This window comes from Perognathus longimembris, chromosome 11 (assembly GCF_023159225.1).
Source record: "Perognathus longimembris pacificus isolate PPM17 chromosome 11, ASM2315922v1, whole genome shotgun sequence".
NCBI lineage: Eukaryota > Metazoa > Chordata > Mammalia > Rodentia > Heteromyidae > Perognathus > Perognathus longimembris.
Genome location: NC_063171.1, coordinates 53,092,432 through 53,112,183, shown reverse-complemented (window position 1 = coordinate 53,112,183; position 19,752 = coordinate 53,092,432). Strand labels below are relative to the sequence as shown.

The following is a 19,752-nucleotide window of genomic DNA, read 5'->3' as shown; positions in this document are numbered from 1 at the left end:
AACAAAATGCACGAATATGTGCTTTGGGGAAATGAGGTTTTATACTTACCCAACTCTGAAAACATCTGCTAACTTAAGGAATGCAGAATTGATGAGAATAGGGAATGGATACTTCTGGAAAAGCCTGGGAAAGCGAACAACTGCTTCACACTGTTCACCAAGTTTGCCAGATCTTAGACCTATCAAAAGTAACAAAGAAAGAACAACTTACAAATTCGTAGCTGCAAGGCAAAATAGCAAATGTTAACTTATCATATGGTAAAGTAAAAGTTTTCTCAACAATACAACTAAAATTCCTCATTTAAAAGGATAATGGTATATACATCAATAATTTGGTAAACTGACACTCATATATAGTCCAAAATAAAATTAGAATCATTAGAGAAAAATATCTTATTTAGTAATTAAGCAATGTGCTTCTAAATAATCCAAAGGCGAAAGAAGAAATCAGAAGGAAAATTAGGGAAGTATCCTGAGTTGACTGAAAATAAAAGTACAATCTGTGGGTCATATATCAAAGTGCTTCAAGGACATTTGTAACACCAAACACATATTAGAAAAGAAAGGAATTAAATCAATGACTTAACAAAAGTGCCAACACAGTTCATTTTAATTTTTGATTGTGAAAACCAGATAGCCATAAGAAAAAAATGAACTTTACACTACATATAAAAACCGACTCTAAACGAACCTAAAACATAAGACACACATGTAAGAGCTTATGAGCTTGGGTTAGGCAAAGAATTCTTATAAAACATAAAAACCATGTCTTATAACATGAAAGTGTTGTAAATTAGCTTCCACTAAATTAAAATTTTCTTAATGTCAACTGAAGAGAATAGATTTTTAACTCTGCTCTTCAAAAGACAGTACCAAAGAAATAAAAGCCATACATGGGAAGAAAATATTTATAAAACATGTATCTAACAAAGAACTTCATCTACAGTTACCATAACTCAACAATAAACCACCCAATTTTTCTAATGGGCAAGACTGAAGAGAAATTTCACTAAGTATGAACTATGGATGACCAAAACACATAGGCAGATGCTTAACAGTCATCAGGGAAATGAAAATTAAAACCACTATTCACTATAATGGCAAAAACTTAAAATTCAAAAGAAGTCTGGTAATACCAATAGCTGGTGACGGTATAGGTGGATTCTAAGTCTCATATATTGGTGATGGGGATATAAAACTCTATTGTTCTTTCAGAAAATACTGGCACTTTTTAAACTAAAGATAAAGACACCCTTACCATACACTCAGTAATCCTTCTAGGTATTTACCTAAGTGAAATGAAAACATATCCACACAGAGATCTATCTACACATAGATATTCACAGTAGCTTTATTCATAATAATTCAGAACTGGAAACAACCCAAACATTCACCAACTGGTAAATGAACAAACGAGTTGCTATATATCCATACAATGAACTACTACTACTCAGTAATACTTCTTTTAAAAGGAATCACTGATTCATGCAACAACATGGGCAGATCTATTAAGCTGCTTTGAAATGATTCCAAATGCGCACAGAATGAGTAGCATATGCAATACCGTAATACTCCTTCCCATGAGATTGTTATAGTTCACCTATCAAAGGTGTGACTTAATGTGATTTATGTAAGATAAGGAGATCTACAAAAGTTTCCTTCTGATTTTACAAGTTACACAGTTTGTCATAAAAAGAGGTTTTTCTTTGTTTAAAGAGGGAGATGAATACAGAGGAGAATCTCACAAGTAACACACTCAATAGACAAGAGTCCTGTTCGGGAATTTATGAAAATATACTTTTAGTATCTCTTTATTTTAACCATATAAAACAAATTTTAAGTAAGCAGGCCATGCTGGGCACCAGTGGCTCATGCTGGAAATCTTAGCTAACTCAGGCTGAGATCTGAAGATCACAGTTCAAAGCCAGCCAGAGCTGAAAAGTCCATGAGACTCTTAGCACCAATAAACTACCAAAAAGGTGGAAGAAGAGCTGGGACTCCAATGGGAGCGTGCTAGCCCTGAGTACAAGAGCTCAGGGACAGCACGTGAGCCCTGAGTTCAAGCTCCAGGAATGGCAGGGGGGAAAAAAACCCAAAACTAACTAAATTAAAACAAAAACCTATACAAAAAAGATTCAGACCCCAAAGACTACGTATTTATTTATTGCATTATTTTATATGGACAATTTGACCAAAAGAGTGATCAGTAGTTGATTATAAAAAGTATATTAAAGCACTGGACATCATACAAACCTAAGGTTTTGGCAGATTTTAGACTATGATAAGTTCTCTGTTCACTCCTTTTCCAAAGACCAATTGCTCAGGCTATAGTAGGACTACGTACATCCTGCCAGCCTTCCAGCTAGTCTTTGAATCTTCTTCAGCCAACACCAGCAAAGATGCTTCAAAGTTGCTTTTGCTGAAAAGCACTGATTCCTTAGGTAGGCTCATGAAATAACCTAAACTCAGGAGAAAAGCTTGGCATCCCTGCCTTCGTTTTGTATTAGCTCTTGTTCACTTTGAAGGGTGATGGTGTGTGTGCACTCACACATGTACACACACACGTGCATGCGCACCCTCCCCCCCCCCCCCATGGAAACAATTACCTATAATGTCCTAAGTAACCACGAGACACACATGTGGGTGCATCCTCAAACAGGAGTCATCACTTTTGGGAACCAGATTACTACCCTCAAGTGATGTCGGTTATAAATAACTTCTCAGGAACCCTCAAAAATTTAAGTGTTTCTTTTGGTATTTCACCATTCACAAACTGCTAATTCTATCGCCATACAACACAAATAACAGGGATGGGAATGTGATTTAGCAGTAGAGTGCTTGCCTAGCATACATGAAGCCCTGAGTTCGATTCCTAAGCCCCACATAATCAGATAAAGCCAGAAGTGGTGCTGTGGCTCAAGAGGTAGATAGAGTGCTAGCCTTGAGCAAAAACAAGCCAGGGACAGTGCTCAGGCCCTGAGTGCAAGCCCAGTGGCAAAAACAAAACAAAACATAGAAGATGTCTGTACAGTAACCTCTGCTTGTTAGAAAGCAAAAAAGAAAATCTGAAGGCTTTTTCCTAGTTGCCACAATATTTCAGTACAAAAGACAACCACTAAGTGAATCTGTGCAGGCACAGACAGTAATTTGAAAACTAATAAATACTTAACAATAAATGCTTTTGTGGGAACACAAATTTCTAATTGAGGTGCTTAGAATATATCCCTCCTTCACCCATTCTCTGCTTATATATACACAAAAAGAACAACCAAGGAAGCTCCAGGAATCTTTTCCCTACCAAAAATAGTGTCAATAAAGATAGTCTAAGTAACTAGCAATGGAGTATTAAAGTCTTCACACGGGGTAGTGAAGGACAAAGGGAAGGGAAGAGAAAGGTTAAGTTTGAGGATGGAGGTGAATGGAATAGAGTTGGCTTAGATATGTATGCTAGGAAGAGGTTTTTGGGTTTTTTGTTTTACCAAATTCTACAATAACTGCTTTTTCCCCTCACTACCAATTAGGTACAAACTGTAAAATTCTGTATGTAGTGAGTTCCTCTGAGTTGGGCTGAAAAAAGCAGCGTAGGAAACAGACCATGTATATAGTAGGGCTACTGAACATAATTTGAGTTTCCTTCTCTTGAAAAAAAGACCCACAGGCTGGAGATGTGGCTTAGTGGAAGAATGTTTGCCTACCACGCATGAAGTCCTGGGTGGTGCTGTGGTTCAAGTGGTAGAGTGCTAGCCTTGATCAAAAGAAGCTCAGGGACAGTGCCCAAGCCCCAAGTTCAAGCCCCAGGATCAGCACAATGATGATGATGGTGATGATGATGCCAATGAAATGAGGCTATGCACAGTAAAAAGAAGCAAAAACAAACAAACACACAAGGAGAAAAGGGAAGTAGAAAGTATGGAAAAAGTAGAAGTGATAGATGAGTTTAAATGAAAAGAAGTCAAAATAGCAGTTAGTCATAATAATAATGATAAAACATACACCTTAGATGTTTAGTCTGTGCCAGCAGAAGCACTTTACACGTATTGTCTCATAATTACAGAAGTTAGGCAATATTATTTCCTTCTTTTTTTTTTTTTTTTTTTTTTTGGCCAGTCCTGGGCCTTGGACTCAGGGCCTGAGCACTGTCCCTGGCTTCTTCCCGCTCAAGGCTAGCACTCTGCCACTTGAGCCACAGCGCCGCTTCTGGCCGTTTTCTGTATATGTGGTGCTGGGGAATCGAACCTAGGGCCTCGTGTATCCGAGGCAGGCACTCTTGCCACTAGGCTATATCCCCAGCCCTATTTCCTTCATTTTTAAGATAAGGAAATAAGCAATTATTTCTTTTCAGAGTTAAGAGGACCAGGAAAACTTCCATGGATTCTTGAGAACTCTGATTCATTACCAAACTCATTCAGGATAATGAAAAGAGCAAACATGAATGGACCCAGAACCAGTCAATAGCCAAAGCAGAATACTGCACTTTGCTTTTAGAATTTAAGAACTAGTATTTTTAAAGTCTTCTTGTATACCAGCCTCTACCTCCACCCTACCATTCCCCCTTCTCCATATACTGTTTTTTCCAACAAGCTGCCTTTGATATACAAGTAGGCATCATATACCATCATCCCCTGTTCTGCTGCTGACACCATGTAGTCTTGAGAAAGTGAGAGAGGGGCTCATGCCAAGAACCAGTCTATGATAGCTATGCTACCTTCCCTCCAGTGTGACTCCTGCATAGCCTTTTATGTGTCCTTTGCTTCCTACTTCCCTGCCACCCAAACCACCACCCACTTAAGTCTTTCAGCTTTCCTTCTCGCTCTGCCCCTTTTCCCCCCAACTCCCAGAACCTGGGTTTGAAATTAAAAAGCTTTGCATCCTCAACTGGCTTGCTTGCTCGTGACTGGTGATTTACCTTGAGCTATGCCTCCAGTCTGGCTTTTGCTGGTTAATGATAAGGCAGTCTTGAGGACTCTTCTCAAGCTTCCCGATTTCAGCCTCCTGAGCAGCTAGGATTATAAGCATGAGCCACAGGTGCCCAGCAAGCTCTGGTTTTATCAAAATTTCCTATGTTCTACTTGGCACCTGGCCTATTCAATATCCTTCTAACTTGGAAGAGTAGTTTGTCAACTTTTGTCTAATCTCACTTAATGTCTCTGGAATGTTGCATTTTCAGGGGTTTTCAGTAACCAATACTTCCCTTCAAAGTAAGAATCACTAGTGTTATTAAAAGGGCCTTAACTAATCCCAGACCAAAATTCAAGATTCTGTCTTGAGTTTTATACAAAATTCTTTACAAATTTTACCCTTGATAAATGGTAATAATGGAAGCCGCAGTCAGGTTCTAATGCAAGTCTAAAGCATTGAATGTATTTTATCATAAGATGTCTGGTTACATTCTCTTCTTAGCTCCTAGTGTAGACCAATGCAAATCCTTTAGAAAAAAGATTTGGAGCTGAGTGCTGGTGGCTCATACCTGTAATCCTAGCTACTCAAAAGGTTGACATCTGAGGATCTCAGTTTGAAGCCAGCCAGAGGAAGGCAAGTCCATCGACTCTGATCTCCAATGAACTACTCAGAAAAGACCAGAAGTGGCACTGTGGCTCAAGTGGTAGAGGACTAGCTAGTCTTGAACACAAAGAAGCACAGAGACAGCACCCAAGCCCAGAGTTCAAGCTCCAGGAATAGGAGAGAGAGAGAGAGAGAGAGAGAGAGAGAGAGAGAGAGAGAGAGAGAGAGAGAGAGAGAGAGAGAGAGAGAGAAAACAGGAGAGACAGGAGGGGGGGAGAAAACAAAGGAGATTTGGCACTAGAACAACCTGGGGTAGTATCCCAGGCCTTTGAGGAAGCCAGAGCAACTGTTTTGCCAAAGCTGGCTTAGTTTATTAGTTGTCATTCACCTTGGCTGACTTTCTGACTTAGTTTACCTTGGCTGACTTTCTGACTTAGTTCTTGCTTGCTTGCCTGTTTCCTTGCTTTGGAAAGTTAGCCAAGATGTTTAAACAAAACTTTAGGAAGGAAATTACTAAAAGTAAAATAAGAAAAAAAAAATCAGACTGAAAAGGGATAGGTAGGAAAAAAATAGGCTGAATAGTTCAAGTATAAAGGAATGAGGGATTCTTTAGGAAAGAGTATCATTCTGATTTTGGAAATTGTATAAAAGGGAAGAACTTTTGATGTTGATCATATTCGTACTTCAGAAGCTCCTTAGTTTACATATTTAAAGTTCCTAAAATTTTGGCTTTCCTTCCCTCCAGATGTACAGCAGGTTGTTTTAATCCAGTTGTGCCTACTGTCCCATTAAAATTGTATTTTTGTTCCATCAATAAATATTTGTGCTTAAAATAAAACAAAATCCAAGAAACTCTTACCTAGACCAACCCAATACAAGTATTACAGCCAAAACAAAACAAAACAAAACTCAAAAGACTCTGAAAAGAATCAACAGGCACTGACTGTCCAAGTCAGAGAACCAAGAAGTGGATCGAAGATACTTATGGCTTCCAGTCCAGCTATTCAGTATACATGATTGTAGCCACCATGCACTAGCTATGTAGTTAACCAAGAATTAACTGTATACTAGCTGATAAAATGGTCCCCTCATACAATAAAGATTCTTGAAGCACACTGAAAAAAAGACTTCATATTAATACTTGAGTTCTTTACTGATAAATACCCCCTCTTGCTTCCTATAGCCAACATGGAAGGTCTACCTCTCCAATACTTTATTGAACACATCTCTTGCAAGCCATTGTGTCATTTAGTATTTACAACTCTTGCCGGCCCCTTACTCACATTGTAGACAAGAAGCCTGAAATTAGATCGCTCGTCTAAGATGACAAAAATCATTTAAATTTACCTCGCTCTAACTCCAAAGCTCTACCAGTACGCCCCCATCCCCATCCCCACCCCCACCCCAACTCGTGGAACTTGTCTGTAAACAAGGAGCAAAGACCACGCTTTTTGGATGGCCTACAGCGTATTTAATCTGTCAGCAGTTATATAGAAGACAAAACAACACACACACACACACACACACACACACACACACACACACGGAAAAAAATCGCTATACGGTGCAAATATTCTTCAGGACTCTTAATAAAGATCTCGTCCAAACTGAAGGTCCCGAAAAATAATCCCACAATGTAGCAATTTTAGGAAGCTAGCCACTTGGACTGCCGGAAATTGGAACACGGTGCCCTCAAGTGGTCAAAGCGGGATCCTCGCTAGCGATCGGTGAGGGGCCAATCCCGAAATCTTGCTGCAACCACCCGGGAGCCTCCAAAACCCACGCGCAGCCAACCCAACAGGCGCTCCCCGCCCAGGAAACCTACGCGCATGCGTCTCCGGGCGCTCCCGAGGCCGCCACCACCACGGGGTGGCGCCATTTCCCCCAGACGCGTCCCGCCCGCTCAGCCCGCTCTTTCCAATACCTTTGTCCAATTCCATAAGAGCAGAGTTGGCATCCAGTTCCTGCTCACCATACCCGGCATCTGCCAGGAAAGACTTAGTTGAGTTTGACGCCATGGCCCGAATAGTTCCTCGACTAGCCTAATCAGAAAGATTGCAAACTCTGCCTCTGCACCGCCATCTTCTCCAGGCGCCGTCTCGCGGATTTTTTTTCCTCCGCTCTTTGTGGAGAGGTATTACGCATGCGTCACGGTCTCCCCGCCGTTCGCAGGCGCCTCCGCGGGCCCCCCGCGCAGGCGCTCAGGGAGCTCCTGAACCCAGAGTTCCCGCGGCCTAGCAAAAAGAAGGCGGGGATTCCAAGGGGGAAGTGACTCGGAAGCGCACGGACGCAGCGGTGGGAGCCAATCAGAGCGCGTGACGTCAGTTTGGCGCGGAGTTTGGCGGCCGGGGCTTACAGTGGCGGGAGTTGGAGGCTCTTAACGGGTCGTGTGGCGGAGGGCGCAATCCACGGTTCCGCGGAAACGTGGCGTCCGTTTTTCACGGCTTTCTTCCCAGCTGCGCCCTTTTTTTCTGGTCCAGATGCTCTTCAATTCAGTACTCCGCCAGCCTCAGCTGGGCGTCTCCAGGAATGGTGAGTAACGGTCTTAAACAGTTGCTGATGGCTGGCGGGTTTCACTTCCACCCCCCCCCCCAAAAAAAAAAAAAAACACAACACTTGGGATCCGGGACCGGCTGCGATCCGTTTCGCGGCCCTTCCGAGTGTTCGGTCGGCCAGATTTGAGCTAATGTTGGCGAAAACGACCGAAAAAAAAAGTTGTGCTTTGATGCCCTCCGGACGCTTTTCGTGGTACTCGTGCTTTTAAAAGTAGCCATGTAGGCCCGAAGGCAGGACGTTGAATTAACTGGCCTCCCGGGCCCCTCGCTGCTGACGTCAATATCGCGCGTTAGCTAGCACACGCACGGATGGGTGTATGAGTTTGGGGGGTGGGGGGGTGGCCGGGGGGACGCGTTCTCGGAACAACTGCGGGAGGTCGCGGACTTGGATTCGTTCTATCGCTGCAGAATCCTAGTGATCCTTGTTATTTGCTTTTGCACCCTCCACACCCCCGCCCCCTCCCAGGACCGTGACCCCGCTGTTTCAGGAACTCGGTCCTTCGGACAAGAACAACTTCAAAATCTCCCCCTCCTTCCCCCACCCCCTTCGTCACTACTGGTCATAAAAAAAATTCTCAATTACAGAGTGACAGACGCTTAGCACCCCACCCCCACCCCCACCCCCAGAGATGACCATTGTCAATAGATTGAAGTGTAATTATTCCAGATGTTTTTCCATGCCAGAGGTAATCGAAGGAGTGGAAACCCAAAGCATTTTGCTTCCTACTTGACGGTGGGCCTTTGGAAAGTCTCGTGCTAGAGTGTAAAAATTCAACTTTCTTTGTACAATCCCTTAGGCCTCTTGGGTGAAAACGTTTGGCAGTAAGAGACTTGAGCTCAAGTTTGGGGCTTCATCAACTTTAATCTGATAAAGAAGTTAACGATCTGGATTAACCTGAATAGAAATGAAATCTTGCTCGTTTAAAGGTCAGCCATACCCAACTGTCTTCCCCCTATCCCGAAACCACGTGGAAGACAAAAAGAAAAGAATCTGAGCACTTTTTATATTTAGGGAATGGGCCTAAGAAAAGTATATTGAGAAGTGGACCGAGTGGTCTTTTAACTTCCAATGCCCTTCTAAAACTACCATCCTTAGTTCCCTATTCGTAATTACAGGCAAAATGGCCCTTTTCTCCACCTCTCCTGTAAGTTTGAGTAACTTTGCCCTCGTCAGGAATGGCAGCACTGCACAGTGATTAACTGTAGCATTACAACGCCATGGTTTTATTCCATCCTACTCCTTTGTGTCGGTGTGAAAAATTGAAAAGGTATTCATTCACCCTTTATTTTGTGACTGATTCCTCTAGTTTCTTCTTCTATTCACAAACATTCTATGTGGGGTAGGCACTGAAAATGATTCATTATTATGTTACCTATTGAAAACTATACAAACATTTTTCCTCCAGTTTTGGTGTCACCCTTTCTACTTGTTCTCATAGATAATTACATCCATAAATTAGGCTTCTACCTATAACCTTTCATTCTTTATATTTTAGATTCATTTCTATAAAATCTATGTGTCTTAACCTTCACCCAAGTGGTCAGACAAGCATCTCAAATTTAGATGTGCAAAACTAAACTCACTTTTCCTCCAGACCTGTTTTAGTGAGTTACCTTACTATTTTAAACCTGAGTCACTCCATGACTTTATCTGCCTTGTTATTTATTACATATTCAGAAAGTTCCCTTAAATTTTCTTGAATTGATCATCTTCCCTTCATCCCCACTGATTTTGTGTCTTTACAACATATTGGGTCTGCTCTATATTTACCATTCCATTTTTCTAGCCTGGGTTCTCATACTTTCTTATCGATGACTACAAAATATCTCCTAAATGAATTCTTAGTTTCCCTCCCTTCAAGTTTAATTCTTCATTGTTCTAGTGATCTCTACACAGTGGAAATTTGATTATTCTCCTGTGAATTTTTAAATGTGTATCTGGAAGTTTATTACAAGTTTAGACATGTAACATATAGAATTTCTAGCCATATCATCTTAAATAGAATATAAATATGATTTTATATGTCATCTATTTTAACAAACTTTATTAGCCATTGCTTTTCCCCCTTATTTCCATTTTATTTCTCATATCCTAATGCAATATAAGTGTATAGTGGGAAAAGTTCATTTACTAATCTCCCTTAACTCCTGTGTCCAATATATATGTGTATGTATCCTTATGTATGTATGTATATTTCTGCTTAATATGAACATAAGATTTCAAGAGCTAAAGGTTTCCCTTGGATTGAATTTTCATGGTTGTTAGGAAAGGTATGCAATTGGTACAAATATAATTTTGATGGTTTTTAAGAAAAAAGTAAAATTTTATTGGAAGTATGTCTTTAAAATACCTTGCAAGGTGTAAGATGGGGTTATGTGAATGTCTTTTGTAAAGTATAAGAAAGGAAATAATGAAGGTGGAAGGGAAAGGGAAGCACCTCAAACTTTTCAGACCAGTTTTAGAAATGTGTGTGTGTGTATGCATGTGTACATAAATATATAGAATATGTATGTGTGTATATATCTGCATATGTGTATAATACATATACATATACATATGTGTGTATGTGTATATACATATAATGTATTCTATATATGTATACATATACTACGCACACACAAGTTGAGCATCTGGAAATTGGTTCTCTAAAAACTTTCGTATTGTGTATACTCCTTGGGAAGTTTACTTGTAACCCCAGGGACTTAAGCTATAGAATGAGTAAATAAAAGGCTTTTAGATGAGTATTGTGGGAGTTGCAAGTTAACGTGGTTTTGTTGTTGTTGTGGTTTTTTTGTTGTTGTTGTGGTGGTGGTGGTTTTGCCAGTCCTGGGGCTTGGATGGCCTGAGCACTGCCCCTGGCTTCTTTTTGCTCTAGGCTAGCACTCTAGCTCTTAAGCCACAGTGCCACTTCTGGCTTTCTCTGTATATGTGGTGCTGGGGAATCATACCCAGGGCTTCATGTATGTGAGGCAAGCATTCTATCACTAGGCCATATTCCCAGCCTGCAAGTTATGTTTCTTACACAATAAAAGTTCTAAAGTAGGCTGGGATGTATGTAGTGCAGTGGCCCCGTGCTTACCTAGCAAGTGCGACATTCTGGGTTCAATCTCAATACCAAAAAAAAAAAGAGACAAAAATAACAAAAGTAGCTTAAGGAGACTTATCAAGATTGTGTTGTGGGGAATTGCAAAAATAGAAAAAAAAAACATTCTTAAAATGAAGGCTTTTGTTTTTAAATTGACTTTGTAAGTGGATATTTTTGAGCCTAACAAATGATTATTGCATACATTTAGTGGCTTCAACAGCTTTGTTTTCTTTGTCTGACACTGAAATTATGAGGTAGTGCCTTCATGAGTAATTGTTGTGTTTAGAGTAAATTTCTTTGCTGTCTTTCTAATAACTCCTTTAAACTTATTTCTCACATCTTGGACTGGATTTGTCTGAGCTAGGTCATGCTAAAATGTCTAAGCAAAACTTTTTATTAAAGTGATCCCTAAAAGTCCCCTTATTATTTAGATAGCGAACAAATTATAAACTTGTTGTTTCCTAAGATGCTAAATGGGAAGATTAGTTTTCAGTACTTTTTTTGTCAAATGAGTGCTTCTTTTACAGATTGAACATCCCTAAACTCAAAAGTCTGAATTCTGAAATTCTATAAAATCCAACATTTTTGAATACTTAATCCAATAGTCAAGGTTTCAGATGCATTAGGAGTGTGGTTCAAGCTGGTACTTGCCAAGCAAGTACCAGAAACCAGTACAACGAAAAAAAGGAAAGAAAATTTTTGAATTTTTTAAGATTAAGGATGCCTACCAACTAAAATCTATGCAAATATCCCTGAAATCTATAACATTCTTGGTCCCACATTTTGATATGTCAGCCTCTGTGTTAACCTAAAAACAAATCTCTGAAAGTGGGCTTGCTTACCATTTAGGACCATGGTACACATTAACAAGATTGTTGTAGTATGCTTTAGGATACTATAATTGGCCCTTAGTTTTGTAATCCTAAAATTTCAGCACAGTAAAGAAAACATTCATAAAACAATTTTATTATATACTTAGGGAATATATTACTGACTGTAATAGGCACACTAGATTATGTATGGTGGTTGTGGTAACTTCAGAGTTTGTAGTTATGTTGGCTTAGAGACTCCCAAGAACATAGCAAGATTTTCATTCAAGAGAATAATAGTTTAATGACAATGCTTCTGTAAGACAGCAGACAAGATGTCTTTGGGGTTTGTTTGTTTTTTGGCCATACTAGGGTTTAAACTGAAGATCGGGTCAGCCTGGACCGTGACCTTCCTTACTGGTGCTTCTCTGAATAGCTAGGATGACATTGCACCCAGCCATTCCTTGAGTTGAATCTTTTGGACCAATCTCTACCTACCAAGTAGCTAGGATTATAGGCTTGAGCCACTGCATCCAGCAGACAAGATCTTTTTTATTTTATTTTTATTTTTGCCAGTCTTGCGTCTTGAACTCAGGGCCTGGGCACTGTCCCTGAGCTTCTTTTGCTCAAGGCTAGCACTCTACCACTTAAGCCACAGTTCCACTTGGAGCTTTTTCTGTGCATGTGGTACTGAAGAATTGAACATGGGGCTTCATACATGCGAGGCAAGCAACTCTACCACTAAGCCACCATTTGCTTCTCTAATCTTAGTATGCTAATGAGAATTGAAAACCCAAAGCTATGCCTTACAAGAAGTTGGGAGTACACTTTAATTTTTTCCACAGTGTCTCAATAAAATGCCAGAAACTGCATTCTAGAGGAGACTATAGTTAGTAAACAGATCCATATTAAAAATATAATACTGTAAGAACAAACAAATTTATCTGCATTTGTGAAAAGTGTTAAAATGTGATCCTACTTTGGAACTTCAAAGGATTCCTTTTGTTTTAGGGTGGTCTTCATATTACCCTCTGCAGTCCCTTCTAAATGGCTATCAATGCAGCTATAATGATGAGCATACTTCTTATGGAGAATCTGGAGCCCCAGTTCCCCCTTTTGGATGCACCTTTTCTTCTGGTAAGAAAATTACCAGCAAGGCTATGGACATAAATAATTTATTTCCTAACATAGAGGGAAAACATACTACAGTGTCTGTCTTTGAAAGAAAACTAAGGTAGATATTAGAATTTTCTAATAACTTTTCCTGGTTTATGAAGTAGACATTTTCTTAATCTCTATGCATAGTTTTATATTTCCTCTAAGGCATAGGACTATTATAGCACCAGTTTTTCAAAGAAATATGGAAAAGGTTACTAAGGTTCAACCACCATGAAAATGATTTTTCCCAATAGATCTCTTTCATCTGTTTGGTATCTTCCTGTGATTCACTGGGAAAATACCGACAGAAAGAAAAATATTTCTCATTTGTAATCCTTTTAAGAGAGGAAAGGTAAAAGGTTGTAGAGGAAATTTAAGGTTCATAGACTCAGCCCATTTATATCATATACTTTTACATGCTATCAGCCAGTACCAATTTTGATTTACTCTTTTTCTAAGAGTCTATGTGAAGATAATTTTTATAGTTTTGAATCATTTAATACCTTGATAGTCAAATGGAAACATTTGTTACTTTTTTTGTATTCTCTTATTTAGCCCCCAACATGGAACACATTTTAGCAGTTGCCAATGAAGAAGGCTTTGTTAGATTATATAACACAGAAACACAAAGTAGCAAAAAAAAGTGCTGCAAAGGTAAGTCTTTTATTTTCCCATTTCCTATGTGCTGCATGCTGGTGCTGATCCTGGGGCTTGAACTCAGCTCCTGGGTGCTGTCCCTGAACTTTTGTGCTCAAAGCTAGTGCTATACCACTTAAGCTTTTCCAGTGTTTAATTGGAGATTTGAGTTTCACAGACTTTCCTGCCCAGGCTGGCTTTGAACCTTGATCCTTGAGCAACTAGGATTACAGGCTTAGAAGTTAAATTTTTTACACTTAGTGTGGTTGGGGAAACATGTTTTAAATATTGAGCTCATATATTTTCCACATGTAAAAACAATTTCTGACCTTGAGGAGCAGATCATCTAGAACAAAGAAGTATATTGTGGAATTAGCTAAAGTAAAACATAGGCCATAAATGTAGATAGGCAAAGTCAGATCAGGAATTTTTTTTTTAATTCAGGATAGAACATTTTAATTAAAATGTTGTATATAGGGCTGGGGATATAGCCTAGTGGCAAGAGTGCCTGCCTCGGATACACGAGGCCCTAGGTTCGATTCCCCAGCACCACATATACAGAAAACGGCCAGAAGCGGCGCTGTGGCTCAAGTGGCAGAGTGCTAGCCTTGAGCGGGAAGAAGCCAGGGACAGTGCTCAGGCCCTGAGTCCAAGGCCCAGGACTGACCAAAAAAAAAAAAAAAAAATGTTGTATATAGACAAATGGAAAGGGAAGAGGGCATTCTAAGTAGAGGGAAAAAGAATTAACAAAGACCTAAAGGTTGGAAAGCATGAATATAATAAAAAAATAAGGAGTGATTTGGTTTGGTTGGAATAATAGAAAAATGTGATTACCAAGATTGTTCCATTTAGAGAGCATTGTAAAGATTTTTAAGCAGGAGAATGTTTCAAATAGATTCCATGTTAGAGAGTACTGGTCTATTCATGAAAAGTAATTTGGCATGCGATGAAAGTTCTCCTATGTGATAATGAAGCTAATGTGTAATATGATTCTCCTTGGCCCATAGACCTTACAGTGCTAACTATTGATTTTTTTCACTAGGGTTCAAGGCATTTAACTTGCTTGTAATAGCTCCAATAGCACGATCTAGATGATTCATTTTATATTTTCTTTATTTAGAATGGATGGCTCATTGGAATGCTGTCTTTGACTTGGCCTGGGTCCCTGGTGAACTTAAACTTGTAAGTAGCTTTCATTTCATTTGATTCTGGATAAATATTGATAAACGGTTACTTTTTTAAAATTGTATTTCTTTATTATTTAAAGGTTACAGTATCAGGTGATCAATCAGCCAAGTTTTGGGATGTGAAAGCCGGTGAGCTGATTGGAACATGCAAAGGTCATCAGTGCAGCCTCAAGTCTGTTGCCTTCTCTAAGTTTGAGAAAGGTAGGTTTGTGCTTATCCTTCTATCTCCTTAAAATCTTTTGTTGTGGGGAAATTTGAAGGTGTAATTGTTTCAACCCTTGCCCCCATTATTATACCTACCTAGGTGATTGAGATTCTGATATGAATGGGAACCTTAAAGAAATTAAGTTGATATTAGGCCCATTCTTATAGTCATTCTCTTCAGCTTGTCTTTAAAAGCCAAGGAGTCTTCTAGTAATTTTTTTCTGGTTATAATCTTGTTTATAGGGTGAAAATTTATGAACACCCTCAATATCTCTATTTAACATTGAAGGTCCATTGAAGTCAAATCTGTTGTACTGGTCACTCGTTAACTCTCATAATATTTAGGTAGAAGCCACGCTCATTTGGCTCATATCTATAATGCTAGCTATTCAAGAGGCTGAGACTTGGAGGATTGCAGTTCAGAACCAACCAGGGCCCAAAAGAACAAGAGATTCCATCTCCAAGTCACCAGCAAAAAGCCAGACTTATGGCATGACTGAAGTTGTAAAACATGAGGTATGAACAAGCAAGTAGCGCAAGTTTGAGGCCCTTTGTTCAGACTCTGCTACCCCCCTCCCAAAAAAAGAAAAGGGAGAGAATGTGAGGTTGAAGTAAAAACTGGGTGTGATACTTAAAGTTTTTTAGTCATTATTACCAAATTCAGTACCTAGCTAAGAATGAATGCTCTAGAAAATTGAAATGTTGTTGACTGATTTTGTTAACATCTTGATAAATTGTTTTCACAGCTGTATTTTGTACAGGTGGAAGAGATGGCAATATTATGGTCTGGGACATCAGGTGCAACAAAAAAGGTAATTTTATTCTGGTTGTATTTTAATTTTGATAGAGATTAACCACACTTAATTATTTTGAATGAAAAATGTTAGTGGTTTCATCTCATTACCACTAGGGGGCATATGTGTCATAATCCTCCATTTCTGCTCTGTTCAATTCTCAGGATAGTACTTATTATTGAAAGTATAGCTACACTTTTGTGTTTAATTTATATCATCTGAATTATAGCGTCTTTTACCTAAAATGTTGGTGGCATTAAATTCATTAATCATAGGTTCTCTGGGTCAATGTTATGTTTAATTTTTCCTTTTTTTAGTTTTAAAGAAATAGATGAAGTTAAATATAAGCTTACATTTCCCTGTGGTGCCATTAATATGACTTTATTTTGTAGAGCAGTTTTAGCTTCACAGCAACAATGAGCAGAAAGTACAGTTTCCATATGCTCTAAAACCCTACACATATAACAGCCTCTCTCAGTATCCTGTGCCTAACTGGTATGTTTACACACTACCTCAGCACATTACTACCACCCCAAATTTGCTTTGGGGTTCACTCTTTGGTTTGTACATTTGTGTACAAATGTATAATGGTATATCTTACAGAATAGTTTCATTGCTATTCATACCTGCCTCGTAACTAAATCTTAGCAGCCACTGTTTTTTTTTTTGTTGTTTTTTTTTTACTGTTTCCATGGCTTTGCCTTTTTGTGAATGTCATGTATTTGGAATCATAGCATGTATCCTTTTCAGATGGGCTTCTTGCATTTAGTAATATTCATGTGATCCTTTTTCAAGTCTTTATATGGCTTACCAGGCTCATATCATTTTACTGCTGACCAGTAATTTGTTGTCTTGATAAATCACAGTTTATCCATTCACCTGCTTAAGGATACTTCATTTGCTTCCAAGTATTGACCATTATGAATAAAGCTTCTATAAACATTGGTTGTTTCGTTTTTGTGCCAGTACTGGGGCTTAAACTTGGGGCCTGGGCACTGTCACCTAGCTTTTGCTCAATATTGGCACTCTGCCATTGAGCCACAGCTCCCCTTGTGGCTTTTTGGTGGTAAATTGGAGATAAGAGCTTCATGGACCTTCCTGTACCAACTGACTTTGACCCATGATCCTCAGATCTTAGCCTTCTGAGTAGCTAGGAATATAGGTATAAGCCACTGGCTCCTGGCTATTGTATTTTTGTTTTAAATCTCACCAATACAACTGCTCTCTAATTTCATTTATCTGGTTTAAAAAAATTACTTAGTATTGAGATCTTTATGTTCAGATGTTACATTCAGCATGAGATTGAAAACAGCTAAACCAGTTTTCATGGAATATCTTTCAGATGGGTTTTATAGGCAAGTGAATCAAATCAGTGGTGCTCACAATGCCTCAGACAAGCAAACCCCTTCAAAACCCAAGAAGAAGCAGAATTCAAAAGGACTTGCTCCTTCTGTGGTAAGGTTTCAGAGATGTACACACATGGACAGATTCTTATAACAGATTCTCAGGATGTAGTGTAGGCTGGCTGCCCTTGATCTCATCATCCCCTCAAATATAGTTTCCCAACTAAGGACTTATTTCTGAAGGATTACCAACATACATCACCACACCTTATGTGTTTCTCTTTTAGGGAGTTTGTTGGGCATAAAGATATGTACTGTGGATTAGGTAAATGAAAATAATTTCCATTTGATATCAGTACTTTAGAGCTTACACAGCACCTACTACAGTGGCTCTCAAACTGGTGAGTTATCTAGGAAACATTTTAAAAAATTAGCTTTCTGAAAGTTATCCTTAGAAACCTTCATACATTCATATATGTGCAATATAATGTGGTTCATTAGGAAAGATATAGGGTACCTAAGGGAAACTATAGGGATACAGTTTTTCTATGGAGAAGAAATCCTTGTCTACATAATAAAAGCTATAGAAAAGATGCTAATTTTTTATACTTTTTAAACATGTAGCAAAATACTAGATGTACTTAAGTACTATTTTATTAATAGCTCAAACTATGCCTGTGATACAGCTCCTTTTTTCTTTTTTGGAAAAATATCTGCTTTCACTTTAATATGTTTCTCTGATATTACTTGTTTTGTAGCATCCAAGTAAATATTTGAGGCAATATGTAATTGCTAAACTATTACAACTTAAGCATGTATCCAAACATAGGACACAGCATGATTGGAAACAGACTGGTGTGTAGAGTCCAAATAAAGATAATATATAACCTTCTAGTCATGTAGTGAGATTCTGATCTAGAAGAACTTCTCATGTAGTAACAATTAAAACCACCAGGTTGTCCCTTTAACTCTTAGAGGATGCTATCTTTTCACTCATAATTCTTTTTTTTTGGGGGGGGGGCATTCCTTGGGGCTTGAACTCAGGACCTGGGTGCTATCCCTGAGCTTTTTCACTCAAGGATAGCACTCTACCCCTTTGGGCTACAGTACCACATGAGATAAGTCTCGTGGTCTTTCCTGCCCATGTTGACTTTGAACCATGTTCCTCAGATTCAGACTCATGACTAGCGAGGAGTAAGTGTGAGCCATTTGAGTCCATCTTCATAATTCTTTAGTTACACATATATGTTAGCAACATTTTATAAATGAAACAGGCACAGTTTTTTGTTTTTTGTTTTTGCCAGCCCTGGAACTTAAACTCAGGCATTGGGAGCTATCTCTAGCATTTTTGCTCAAGGATAATGCTCTGCTACTTGAGATACAGTTCCACTTCTACGGTTTTTTGGTAGTTTATTAGAATAAAAGTCTCACAGACTTTCCTGTCCCCACTGGCTTGAAACCACAGTCCTCAGATCTCAGCCACCTGAGTAGCTAGGATTACAGGCATGAGCCACTAGTGCCTGGCTTAAATCAGTTTGCTATGAATAAATGCAGCTCATTAGTAGGGAGAATTCCAAGTAGACTCAGACAAGTAAAATCTTTTAGTCACCAGTTTATTTCTTAATGAAGTGTTAACATAAATGCTGTAACTTGATGTTTGGGTTATTTTCTGGCACATACATTTAGGTTTATTGGGAAGAATATTCAGAGTTGCAGGGGAGCCATTTTTAAATACCTTGTTCTTTTGATGGTAAAGGTTGTGATACTCAAGACACAATTTCCTTCTTTTTCTTTCTTGTGCTATTAGGATTACCAGCAAAGTGTTACTGTGGTCCTCTTTCAAGATGAGAACACATTAGTTTCAGCAGGAGCTGTGGATGGGTAAGAGCCTATATATGTCTTGGTTCTTTTGCTGACATATCTTTCATGAGCATGATAAGACAGTCACATAGTCCTATTACAATTGAGTGTGTATGCTTTTAACTTTTGACATAGTACCCCAGCTGAAAAAAGGAACTAGAGATCACTAGAAAATAAGGAATTAGAACTCTTGCTCAAATAAATATGAGCATACATGTTTTATACATACACATTGTCTAGCACATAGGTCAAGTATTTGCTTATAAAGAAGCTGGATAGGTAGCTGTTTGCCTCTTTGCAATATAATTTCCTGCTATTTATAGGATACATTTTTATTATTTTTGGATTTTAACTTTTCAGGTCTAGGAATACTATTAAAAGAAGAAATCTGATTCTGGGTATGAAGTTGGTCATTCTGGAGTAATTAACAAGATTAATAGTAAGGCCTAAATACTTCCACATACTTGCCATCTGAGACAGTTATCTGAATTTTGGCTTCCAAATAAGTTTGTGGTATTTGTTCATTGGCTCATGCTTCTACCAAACATTGTAGTAGAGTGGAAAGGGACTCTTGAAAGCATACTTCTTTGTCCATTATATCTCCACACACATTGCTAG

The 19,752-nt window shown here is 38.8% G+C and overlaps 2 protein-coding genes across 3 annotated transcripts in view; one reads left to right on the top strand and one right to left on the bottom strand.

Moving 5' to 3' along the window:
• The window catches only part of Ints7 (integrator complex subunit 7), a 63,627-nt gene extending 55,885 nt beyond the window's left edge, over positions 1–7,742 (bottom strand). Inside the window, exons 1-2 of the mRNA XM_048356791.1 lie at positions 7,427–7,742; positions 50–179 (exon numbers count right to left, since the gene is read on the bottom strand). Of these exons, the coding sequence (XP_048212748.1) occupies positions 50–179; positions 7,427–7,520 (224 nt within the window). The 5' untranslated portion in view covers positions 7,521–7,742. The remainder of the gene's footprint in view (positions 1–49; positions 180–7,426) is intronic.
• Positions 7,743–7,858: 116 nt separating this feature from the next.
• The window catches only part of Dtl (denticleless E3 ubiquitin protein ligase homolog), a 32,733-nt gene continuing 20,839 nt past the window's right edge, over positions 7,859–19,752 (top strand). Inside the window, exons 1-8 of one of the 2 annotated variants that reach the window (XM_048356792.1) lie at positions 7,859–8,034; positions 12,964–13,089; positions 13,666–13,764; positions 14,867–14,928; positions 15,014–15,134; positions 15,884–15,949; positions 17,274–17,386; positions 19,082–19,155. In XM_048356792.1, coding sequence (XP_048212749.1) covers positions 7,983–8,034; positions 12,964–13,089; positions 13,666–13,764; positions 14,867–14,928; positions 15,014–15,134; positions 15,884–15,949; positions 17,274–17,386; positions 19,082–19,155 — 713 coding nt within the window. In that variant the 5' untranslated portion in view covers positions 7,859–7,982. Of the gene's footprint in view, positions 8,035–12,963; positions 13,090–13,665; positions 13,765–14,866; positions 14,929–15,013; positions 15,135–15,883; positions 15,950–17,273; positions 17,387–19,081; positions 19,156–19,752 lie in introns of those variants that run through there. The other variant, XM_048356793.1, reaches the window with a different exon arrangement.